Here is a 12500-nt window from a genome sequence, read left to right on the forward strand (position 1 = left end):
TCGTGCTTGCGTGTACAGACGAAGGGGGATAATTAAGGCACTAGCAGGTCTGCACATAAGTTGACCTAGGAGATCGGAAAAATCTCCAACCTTAACCCACCAGGCGGCCGTGGCCGGGATTTGAACTCACGACCTTCCGAATAGGAGGCCGATGTCTTATCCGCTAGGCCACTGCGCCCGTCGGTCCTTTCCGATAGTGTCTATTAAAGAGTTCTTCCAAAAGCCAGGCTTCGAATGCAAACACACATAACACAATCAAGCAACGGATTTACGCGGATTAATGTAGTCATTTGTTCACTGTATTTTTTTCTCGATGGATTTCTTTCCGGATTATGTTCATTTCGATCAGTAATGGAAGTTTATACCTTTACCGTATACCTTTCTGCGTTATTCGCTCAATAGATAGCTCTTTTTGTTGGACAATTTTAATACCATGTGATCACGGCCCACCCTCACAGTGCACAGATCGAGCGACCACATGTTCTCCACTTGCTAGTGGTTGGCCTACAATGACACGTGTAGCTTGCCTCGATGTTTCCAAGGTAACGCAACTCTTCCACAACCCATAACATATCCACACAGTTATTTCCAGATGTCGTCTATTATCTTCGGTTTGCTTATACAAAAAACACCTCCACGATAAAACCATATATCCTTCTGCAAAACCACACCGAAAGGCCTTTGTAAAAGCCCACGCCATTATATAAATGTCTTTTGTCAAACAGCTACTACGTCGGTTGTCTCGACCCCCCCCCCCCCCCTAATCGATTATTGGCAATAATTCTAGAAAAGACCGAAACACGAAGAGAAGTAATCCTCCAGAACAAAAGCCTGCGAATGAGAGTTACATGGCCGCAGTCTATCTGTCAGTTCTTTACAGAATCAATCTAAACAGTAAGGCGACTTTCATCAGCAATGCAATTCCGGTGTGTTTTGTTTGGACTCTCTTGCTGTTCTTGTTGAAACTGTTCTCTATGTTCTTACAAATACGAACCTAACGTACAATAAACTGTCATTACAGCAATGCATTTGCTCGCACGCAACCAAGGTTTGGTCAGTCGACCGTTTAAAGACACACGCCTTCCCGTGACAGTAGTTCTGGTCACTATCACAGGTACGATCAACTCAGATCTGGTCACTATCACAGGTACGATCAACTCAGTTCTGGTCACTATCACAGGTACGATCAACTCAGTTCTGGTCACTATCACAGGTACGATCAACTCAGTTCTGGTCACTATCACAGGTACGATCAACTCAGTTCTGGTCACTATCACAGGTACGATCAACTCAGTTCTGGTCACTATCACATGTACGATCAACTCAGTTCTGGTCACTATCACAGGTACGATCAACTCAGTTCTGGTCACTATCACAGGTACGATCAACTCAGATCTGGCCAAACCTTTTTTGTGGGAAAAGATCATCCCTCCACTTTGACAAATATACAAACACAGACACAGCCACAGCCACCTACAGACAGACAGACACAGACACACACACAGACACAGATACAGACACAGACACACACACACACAGACACAGACAGACACATTCACACACACACACACACACACACACACACACATATACATATACACACATACACACATACAAACACATACACAGATACAGACAGACAGACATACAGACAGACAGACAGACAGACAGACAGACAGACAGACACACACACACACACACACACACACACACACACACACACACACACACACACACACACAGAAAACAAGCCTGGCTGCTTCATGTGCAGAGTAAGATGCTTGACAAAAAACAAAAACAAAATTTTTTTTTTGTGGACAAATTATTATTAATTTCGTAGATTGACACTAGTGGCTTTTAAGAAATTAAAATCCCTCTGCTCGCAGAACACATCCAGGCTGGTGATTTCGGGAATGTGTCCAAGCGGAGGAACTCAAAGTGTCTAATCTTGTGAAAAAGCCAGGCCAGATCTGAGTTGATGGTGAGCTGAGTAGTTTGCACAGTAAGGACTTTACCTTTAAAATAAACCTTTACATAAACCTACCTACTACTCGGTTAATTGGGAGTTCGGTTCTTTAGAACAGTCGCAGAGTGTCTGTGTAGGATCGTGTTCTTATTTTCGCAAGAGTCGCAACAAAAAAAAAGAAAAAAAAAAGAAGGAAACATTTACACATTTTGGGAATAAAAGTGGCAAACTGACAAAGTAAAAGTGAAGACAAAGATCATGACGAAGAACCTATTTGTCATTTGTATGTTTCTAACGCCGAACGTTCTAATACAGAGCGTCAGAGAAACAAACTTCTCGGCAAGAAAGATCTGCTCTGACCTCTGCAACGTTGAAATTGGAGGGCGAAGTTCTCTGCACTGTGCGCTGAAATGCAGCAGTGACCCGAATTGTTTCTTCTGGGCGTGGGATTCGAACCCGGGTCTCTGCAAGCTGTGTCAGGCGACTGACGGAACCGGGGGAAACTGTGGCAGCAACGGAACACCTATGCTGAATGCGTATAACAAAGTGGTGAGTAAAATCAGACTACAGTGAAACACTCTTTTTATGAACCCCCCGTTTTAAGAACCCCCCATTTTATTAAGACCCCAGTTTTCCAGATTTGTGTTAATAACATCTGTAAATTAACCTCCATTTTTGGTATTCTTCCCTCTTATTGGCAGGTTTTTTTCTCTCAAAATAGGTTTGAAGGATTTTTAAAGGGGGCAGGGGGTTCACTATACATGACAGACAGATGGAGATTAAACTCTCGTGAGCGTAGCCAAATTGTCATAAAATAACAAGTCGCGTAACGCGAAATTACTACATTTAGTCAAGCTGTCGAACTCACGGAATGAAACTGAACGCACTGTATTTTTTTCACCACTGAGACAGTACAGCTTCGTCAATCCCCGCGAGAAGGAAATCGCTCACCTCCCACGTGCAAAACGCAGTGGTATGCGCACGCCAGAATAGCGCGGTAGCGTATTGTGCTAAGCAGGAAAGCGCGCTTTTCTGTATTCGTGTTAACTTTATGAGCTTGTTTTGAATACAACCTATCATATCTATATGTTTTTGGAATCAGGAAACGATAAAGAATAAGATGAAATCATTTTTGGATCGATTTCTTAAATTTTAATCGTAAGACTAATTAATCTATTTTCGTTAATTGTGATCACATTTTAAGAGTAAACATGACATATGTATATATTTTTAGATTCAGAATGTCATGAAGAATACGATGCAATCAATTTTAAATCAGTTTGCGAAAAATCGATTTTAATGACAACTTTAATGAGCAAACTCATTGATTAATTTGTAAGCCTCCAAGCTGAAATGCAATACCAAAGTCCGGGCGTCGTCGAAGATTACTCGACCAAAATTGCAACCAATTTGGTTTAAAAATGAGAGCGTGACAGTGCCGCCTCAACTTTCACGAAAAGCCGGATATGACGTCATCAAAGATATTTATCCAAAAAATGAAACAAACGTCTGGGGATATCATACCCAGGAACTCCCATGTAAAATTTCATGAAGATCGGTCTAGTAGTTTTCTCTAAATCGCTCTACACACACACACACACACACATACACCACACCCTCGTCTCGATTCCCGCCTCTACGTTAAAACATTTAGTCAAAACTTGACTAAATGTGAATTAAAACATTTAGTCAAAACTAGACTAAATGTAAAAAGAAATCAACCAACCAACCAACCAACTAAATCAACCAACCCACCCACCCACCACCCAACCAACAGACTAATCAACCAACCAACCCACCCACCCACCCACCACCCAACCAACAGACTAATCAACCAACCAACCAACAGACTAATCAACCCACCATTCCAGCAACCCACCAAACAACCAACCAATCAACCAACCAACCAACCAACCACCAAACTAACAAGAAATAAAAAGACGTACACATATTGGACAAATCCAAGGTAAAGCAACTCTTCCTCAATGTTCATCAGGTGTGTGCCAATGGCGGAACGCTTGACATCATAAGTAGAAGCTGCTCATGTCCTGCTGGCTTTGCCGGAAACGTCTGTCAGCGACGAATATACGGTAATTCATCTCTGAACTTTGCTGGGTTTACCACAAGTCTGTCTGTCTGTCTGTCTTGTCTGTCTGTCTGTCTGTCTGTCTGTCTGTCTGTCTGTCTGTCTGAGCCTCCTCCTTCTTTCTCTCTCATTCATTTCCTCGCCAGCACCCTCTCTCTTTCTTTCTCTTTTACGCTCCTTGTGTTTCCTACATCTCTCTCTCTCTCTATCTCTCTAACTCACTTCCTCTCCAGCGACCCCCCCTCTCTCTCTCTCTCTCTCTCTCTCTCTCTCTTATACACACATCATCATCTCTAAATGACTTCCTCTCATGCTTTCTCTTTATCTCTCTAACACACTTCCTCTCCCCCTCCCCCCCCTCTCTCTTTCTCTCTCTCTCTCTCTCTCTCTCTCTCTCTCTCTCTCTCTCTCTCTCTCTCTCTCTCTCTCTCTCTCTCTCTCGCAGCGCGCGCTGAAAGCATTCAGAAAGGTCGGCTATCGGTTTCTTTGTGTCGGATAAGCATTAAAAGAATACGATATTGCCAATACTTCGGGCCAGAGTTTAACGGCGTTCATCATATGTCCACAGATTGCAGTGAGGGATATCAGCTGAACCTCCCGTCCGGAGTCTACAAGATCCAACCCTCCCTGGCCACTTCCCCTTTCTCGGTGTATTGCAAGAACGTGTGGGGAGGTCGCATGTTCATCGCCATACGCTTGGAGCCAGATCTGCTATTCAACCGTACCTGGGAGGAGTACCGGTGAGTAGTCAACAGTTTTGTGTTGCCCACCGTAGTAGCTTTCTGGGGTTTCTTACACACACACACACACACACACACGCAAACACACACTCACACACACACACACACACACACACACACACGCACACACACACACACACACACATGCAAACACCCAAACACACACACACACACACACACACACGCAAACACACACACACACACACACATTATCAGCCTTCTCATCAACCAATTACCATAATTGTAATTCAATCAAGCTGGGTTTAGAATGTAACAGATTCTGTGATTGGTCAGATTATCTATGTAGAACACCGGAAATATGCTATTTGAACCTCTGCTGGCGAGGCGCATTGATACAACCTCAACTAGTCTTGTTTTCATCCATAAATGTATTGTTTTTTAAGTCTCGAATTTTTAATTCGATCAGATTGCGACACGTCTCATTTTACAGAGTGTGTATGTAATCATCTACTTGTACATCGAATATAACCGGAGGACGACAACCGAAAAGCGACAGCCAGTGTCAGCGTTTTTTTCACCGTTTTCAACTCTGTGTCCGCGAAAAGCTTTTCCATCCAGCCGAGGGAGGCGAATCAAGCACCACGTAGGTCAATGGAAAACGTGTGGTAAAGATTTCGCGCAGCATCAAGCGATGTAATGCGCGAGTCACACATACACGACTCACGGCCCGCGCATTGAAAATTAATTAAAAATGGAAAATAAGATCAGTGCGTCGTTGTGCGCCCAACTTTTGTAGCGGTTTGGTCACACATTCGCAACGCACGGCCCGCGCATTGAAAATTAATTAAAAATGGAAAATAAGATCAGTGCGTCGTTGTGCGCTCAACTTTTGTCGCGAATGGACGTGTCTAGTCCTTCAAATAAGCAGGACTGGGTCTGAGGGGGTGAGTGTCTTGAGTTTCGAATGGCTCTCCTTACCTTGCAAATGTACCTTTTCTAAAGGAAAGACCAAAGATTCCCCTTTTGGATGCTAACTTTCAACAAACCCGCCAGACCATTCCAAGGGAGGCCCACTGTCGTAAGCGTGAACAGACAACAGAAGGCTATTTTTTGAGTGCTGTAAACAGCTTCAAAATCAAGCAATGTTCTTATAATTTAGGTTTTAAATGTAAACGTACTTATAGAAACGCTGTGCAAAGTTTGAAGCCTGTTAGAATTATACATTTGGAGGTATTGGACTGTAAAGTCAGGCAAATATGCGCTTTTTCACAACTGGGAAGTTCGTGTACAGGGCGACAAATTAAAAAAAAACCATAAGAAATGACCTTTTCGGTTTTATTTTATAAAACAGATTGCAGCAAACACAAATGTATCAAAGTTGAACCAATAAATGCAATAAAAAGGGTTTTATAGTCGATTGCAATTGTAGGCTATATGGACGTCATCACACGAAATTTAAGAAACGCGAATAAGCAAATCTTCAGTGATTTTACAGGTAAAGATGTCATACGATATATCAAATTGAAGATCTCTTTGTGTACAATTCAGCTGTCATACTTTTGATGCCGTATAATCAAAACTTTACAAATTAAGCTTGAAAATCAATAATTTGGAAAATAATAAATTTAAATTAAAAACTATAAAATGTATTAATGTTCCACAATGTCAATCTTTAAAAACATTTGTAACCTCACATGTTAGCATATTTTCACACATTGAACGATAATAATGTTATTTCCAGACAAGAAAACACCGACTACAGCACAAGTTTGCAGTTATGCGTTATATTTTAGTCTGCCTGACTGAAAAAGTGTGTGTTTCTTCCTTAACCTGTATTTCCGCGATTATATAGCATACTATGTGTATGTAAGTGTGTATGTATCCATGTATGCATGTGTGTATGTATGTATGTATGCTTATGTGTGTATGTGAATATCTCTCTCTCTCTCTCTCTCTCTCTCTCTCTCTCTCTCTCTCTCTCTCTCTCTCTCTCTCTCTCTCTCTCTCTCTCTCTCATACACCTCCCCCCCACACACACACAATATCTGTTATCCTTGTTTCGGTGCAATTAAGGTTAGGTATCTTGCATGAAAAATCCCCAGCAATGCAATAATGACACAAACAACAGATTTTCAAAAAAACCTTTCACAGCAAAACAGAAATTGTCTAATCAATGAAATGTAACAAATACAATTGCAGAACAGAACAAAGAAACATTTAAATATAACATTAGGTATTTAGCGCCAAAAAGTCAGATCATTAGTTATGAGAAGCAATTAAGAACAATAAACAATTCAGCGCCATAAAAGTCATTTCAAGTCATCAGTCACACTTTAAATTTCAAAACTCGTCGGGAAATTAATTCAGCATTATAACAATACCATCAATAAACACACAAGCATGAAGATGAAACAGAACAGACCGAAATTGTAGCACAGAAATGAATTATGCAAACATATCGCGATCAAAGAAGAACACCAGGTGACTAAGTGTATTAAAGCTATCGTTAAACAGACATTACACATTCAATGAGATGTACCTATAGATCAGGTTATTCGTGCTACTAAACCCAGTGCGGATCATAGTCTAAAAGACATCGAGATATTGCTAATTATACAGTACTTCAGCGCCATACTTCTCTTCTTCTTCTTCTGCGTTCATGGGCTAAAACACCCACGTTCACTCATGTTTTTGCACTAGTGGGTTTTTACGTGTATGGCCGTTTTTACCCCGCCATTTAGGCAGCCATACGCCGCTTTCGGAGGAAGCATGCTGGATATGTTCGTGTTCCTATAACCCACCGAACTCTGACATGGATTACAGGATCTTTTCCGTGCGCACTTAGTCTTGTGCTTGCGTGTACAGTCCCCGGCGAAAGAAACGCAACTCATTCGCGCCCATTGTTGCGAGTGAGTTTTCGTCATTTTCAAATTGTCGTAAAATGTGAACCAGATAAGATAAATCAAAACGAAAAACAGATTCGTAGAGGATATTTTACTGGCTCTACGACAAATGCATAGTATTTAATCGTTTTTATCTTTTACTTGTTCATAAATTGTGTTATACAGGGTAGGGGTCAAGCGAGTCGTGATTGCAGGCAAACGTGTCTCTTCAACATGCTACAAAAATCGTAAAAATGAATATTTTTTTTAACAAGGTAAAGACATTTTTGGAGGAAATTCATTTCTCAACAACACAATTTAATTAGAATTATTCGCCAAAGCGTTTAAGACTAAAAAAATTTAGCAAAGATCACTTAGACATTTGGCCACAAATAGCACCTGTTTTTCAAAGAAATCTTCACGTCGATTCCGTGCGAATGAGCTTTTGCCAAACAACCCTTTGTAACACTGTCTAAGTGATCTTTGCTAATATTTTGAAGTCTTAAACAATAAGCTATAAGCAGGTCTGCACATAAGTTGACCTGGGAGATGGAAAAAATCTCCACACTTAACCCACCAGGCGGCCGCGGATGGGATTCGAACCCTCGATTTTCCGATTAAGGTTGAAACGCTACCTTTTGTTGGAGTAACCCAAGATGCACGCTTGACTTGGAAGCCACATATTGCAGCCACAGAGGCAACAGCGATTAACAAATTCACACTAACGAAATGAGAGCGCAGACATATGTGTCCATGTGCACGTGTGTCTGTCTGTATTCATGTGTGTGTGTGTATGTTTGTGTTCGTGTGTGCGTGAGTATGTATGCATGTGTGTATGTGTCTGTCTGTCTTTGTGATTCTGGATCAAAATGTTGTTTAGACAACACATTTTCCATTATTTAGGGGTTTCTAGGATTCGCTTCTGAACTAAGTTTTATGTCTTTCAGTGATTACTATAATTGAATACAAGGTCTCTCCACACACTCTTATCTTAAAATAGCTGTTGTTTGGATATTATTTTGTTTATTTTACAAGCCGAAATTGCTGTACGAAAATAACTGATCTCAAACACAGTCAAAGGTCAAGGTCAATTAAGGTTTTTCCCTGCCGGGAGTGTTTAGTGTTTGCATTTTCTTGCTTGAAGTTGTTGAAACACAGTTTTTTCCCCTTATGTTCTCTGTTCTGTTTATGTCCCAACAACATGCCTGTCTTTCCATTTCTTTTCCTTTAATCGTTTCATTTCAAAGAGAAAAGTAAAAACATATTCGAAACTACGGAGAATTTTCGCGTCACGAAGGAATTCAAAATGGCCGAGGGAGCAGGAAGGAACGATAATATTGAAACCAGAGACATTTTGGAAGCATTATATAGGTAAACAATGATTTATTTAGCAACTGTTCACTTTATCTACCCAAAAAATATTATTTTGTGAAATAAGTGATTATTTGTGTAAACAATACATTATTTACGTAAACAATGAATTATTTACGTAAACAATGAATTATTTACGCAAACAATGAATGGTTTACGTAAGCAAAATATTATTTAGAATTTTTTTACATTGTTTTTAAACAATTACTTATTTAGCACATGAGCTTCTAAATAATGATTATTTAGCTAAAACTGGTGAAAAAAACATGAAAAAGTATACAAATAATTATTTGACAAACGGAATGCCATAATAATTTGGTGTGTTTCAGCTTGCCGCGACGTCATGCAAATAGTTGTATCACTCTGTAAATGACTAGATTCAGCCTTCGGCGGCGCAGCCGTTGGATAATCGCTTCACTTCAATCGATTGGCCCGGTCAAAGTATAGCCCGTATTGATGAGAAAAGATGTTCTTCTTGTAGATTAGCCTTTTAAGATTAATGAGAGAAAAGAGCGATTTCCAAAAACGCCTGTGTCAAAACAAAAACACTGTGTTCAGAATCAACTATATTCACAACATATTAATAATAATTATGAGTCGCTCTGCGGAATACATAATTACAAAGGATTGATCTGATGGTATGCAAAATGTCATTAAACTGCGTCTAATACTTTTTTCTTGCGAGATCTCAGAACATAGGCGATTCGGCCTTGGACGGCACAAAAGTCGAAACATTGCTTCACTTCAATTGATTGGCCGGGTTAAATTTATGCACATATTGATTAGACTAGAGGAATACCCGGCTTCGCCGGGGTGAATCGCGAGACAGAGACAGACAGCGTGGCGGTTCATCACAATCACCTCTGCAAGCGAAGTCCTGTCACACGGGATTGAGAATTTTAGAGCTTATTTCTTAGCCCTATATTTTCTGTTGTGGCTTCTCAAATGCCAGAACATACAGACAGACAAAAGCCGCTAGACCCCATCACAAACAGAACTCTACAATCAACAGGTTTTTTCCCACACACACACACAAACACACACACAGAGAAGCCGTATATATATAATATGTATATCTATATCTATAAATATATAGAGATAGGTGAGTGTATTTTTTGCGTGGCTATAAATTGATTCGACCTTTTCACTTTGACAGTACGAACAACTTACGGGTGCAAGGGAAGCGTTCTGGACAGCGCAGTGACATTCTAAAAATAGTACCTCAGAAACGGGAATTTGGGGTGAACGGTGCGACAGAGACAGACAGCGTGGCGGTTCACCACAATCACCTTTGAAAGGCGAAGTCCTGTCAAACGGGATTGAGAATTTTAGAGCTTATTTCTTAGCCCTATATTATCTGCTGTGGCTTCTCACATGCCAGAACATACAGACAGACAAAAGCCGCTAGACCCCATCACAAACAGAACTCTATAATACATAGGTTTTTGCCTACACACACACACAAACACACACACACACAGAGAAGCCGTATATATATATGCATATCTGTATCTATAAATATATAGAGATAGGTGAGAGTGTATTTTTCGCGTGGCTATAAATTGATTCGACCTTTTCACTTTGACAGTAAGAACAACTTACGGGTGCAAGGGAAGCGTTGTGGACAGCGCAGTGGACAGCGCAGTGACATTCTAAAAATAGTAATAGTAACTTAGAACTGAACGGGAAAGCCACACGAAGGAAGGGAGATAAACGCCAAACACTGGAGAAGATAAGGAAGAGTTACTTATAATGGTGAAATGAACGCAAAAACGAAAATGAGTTCAGCGCTGCGCGCTGAGAGCCCGTGTTGAAATATCTCATCGATGATATTGTGTCCGGGGTGTAGCTGAATACGGTGTCCAAATTTGAAAAAGATCCACCGAGAACTTTGGCGTTGTGATGTGGTGTAGCGGCTATGGTGTGTCGGTATGGGGGCCCGGGTAAGCTGAGGTGGAACCAAAATAGCTGAGGTGGAACCAAAATCGGTTCCGCGCTGCGCGCTGAGAGCACTTGTTGAAATATCTCATCGACCAGGTTGTGTCCAGGGTGTACCTGAATATGATCACCAAATTTGAAACAGATCTATCGAGAACCTTGGCCGCGCATCGCGCACAGACAGACAGACACACAGACAGACACTAGTCGTATATATATATAGATAAGACATTGTCCTGGTAGATTGGCCTTTTGAAATTATTGACAGAAAAGAGCGATTTCCAGAAACATCTGTGTAAAAAATAAAACACTGTGTTCAGAACCCACCCTTTTTCAAGACGTTAGTACAATTTTGATAAGTCGTTCTTCCACATACATCATAACAATGGGTTGATTTTATGCCACACTAAATTTGAGTATTGTACTTTAAATAGTTTTCCTTCGCGCGCTCTTGGAACTTGGGTGACGATTTCGAGTGTTCCGCTTGCCGCGACGTCAAATAGCTTTTTTCCTGTACACCGCGTCTGCGGCTAAGTCCGAAGCGGAAGATAGCGTTTTGGGGCAAGTTCGGGACTTGTTTTACTCATGAAACAAAAACAGGACGTTCACATACCAACACTCATTCAAAAGAACAGCACCTGGAGAAACCCTTGCAAGTTGTTTGACGTTTTCGAAATATTTATTTAGCCTTTCAAATCTTCAGAGAAAAGTAAAAGAAATTCACGGCTGTGGCCGCCATTTTGGATTTTCTCTGTGGGCCTCCCTACCATTCCTGCATCCCCCCCCCCCCCCCCAAGCCTAGCCATGCACCCTGTAGTCTTGCCTAATTCGGGAAGCCCCTCTCTCTCATACACCAGGCCCAGCACTGATCATAGTATATAGCTATTCTGATGGACACGTGGGGGAATTCGGGGGCTGTGATTGGATGGTCTCTTCCGATCATCAAAGCATAATGCTACGGAAGTCGGCCATTTTTGCCAATATCCAAAAGCATATTGCCAATAACAAACACGCATGGTTCCGGTTTACCCATCTGTACCCCACGATGTTTCACTGAATCGACAACAGCATACACTGACAACTTGAAATTCTTCTCGGAAATGTTTTTCAGCTTTACAAATGTCGATAGCATACCCTTTTCTGCTAACTTCCCGACGAAACAGGACAAAACCAATTATTTTCTGTCCCTAAACACCACAAAATGCCCAAAGTCGAAAGATGTAGTACAAACAGGGGAGTAAAACGGAACAGCCGTTTTTGTGTGCCAGTTGCCGACTGACACAAACTTTCGCATTCGGCTTTTCTTATCTCGTAACTCCACACCAAATACCCCACTTCCCCTCTGAAGTATTGATGTACAACCCATGGCACTAACATTCATGTAGTCGTTTATAACTGAGGTTGAAAAATTCACTTCATGACGAGACAAGCATAAATGCCATTCACCCAAACTGAAAACTTCGCTGCTGTCTGCTCGCGTTGTACGGATTAGCTGTTCTCTTCTCCTCCCCCTTGTTGCATCCTAGTTCTTCAGTTGTTTCTAGTTTTCCGTTGAT

General features: G+C 41.2%; 1 protein-coding gene across 1 annotated transcript in view; it reads left to right on the plus strand.

The window, feature by feature from the left end:
- The window catches only part of LOC138953294 (angiopoietin-related protein 1-like), a 21701-nt gene that overhangs the window by 8133 nt on the left and 1068 nt on the right, over positions 1-12500 (plus strand). Inside the window, exon 2 of the mRNA XM_070325093.1 lies at positions 4621-4792. Within this exon, the coding sequence (XP_070181194.1) occupies positions 4621-4792 (172 nt within the window). The remainder of the gene's footprint in view (positions 1-4620; positions 4793-12500) is intronic.

This window comes from Littorina saxatilis, linkage group LG17 (assembly GCF_037325665.1).
Source record: "Littorina saxatilis isolate snail1 linkage group LG17, US_GU_Lsax_2.0, whole genome shotgun sequence".
In the NCBI taxonomy this organism is placed as follows: domain Eukaryota; kingdom Metazoa; phylum Mollusca; class Gastropoda; order Littorinimorpha; family Littorinidae; genus Littorina; species Littorina saxatilis.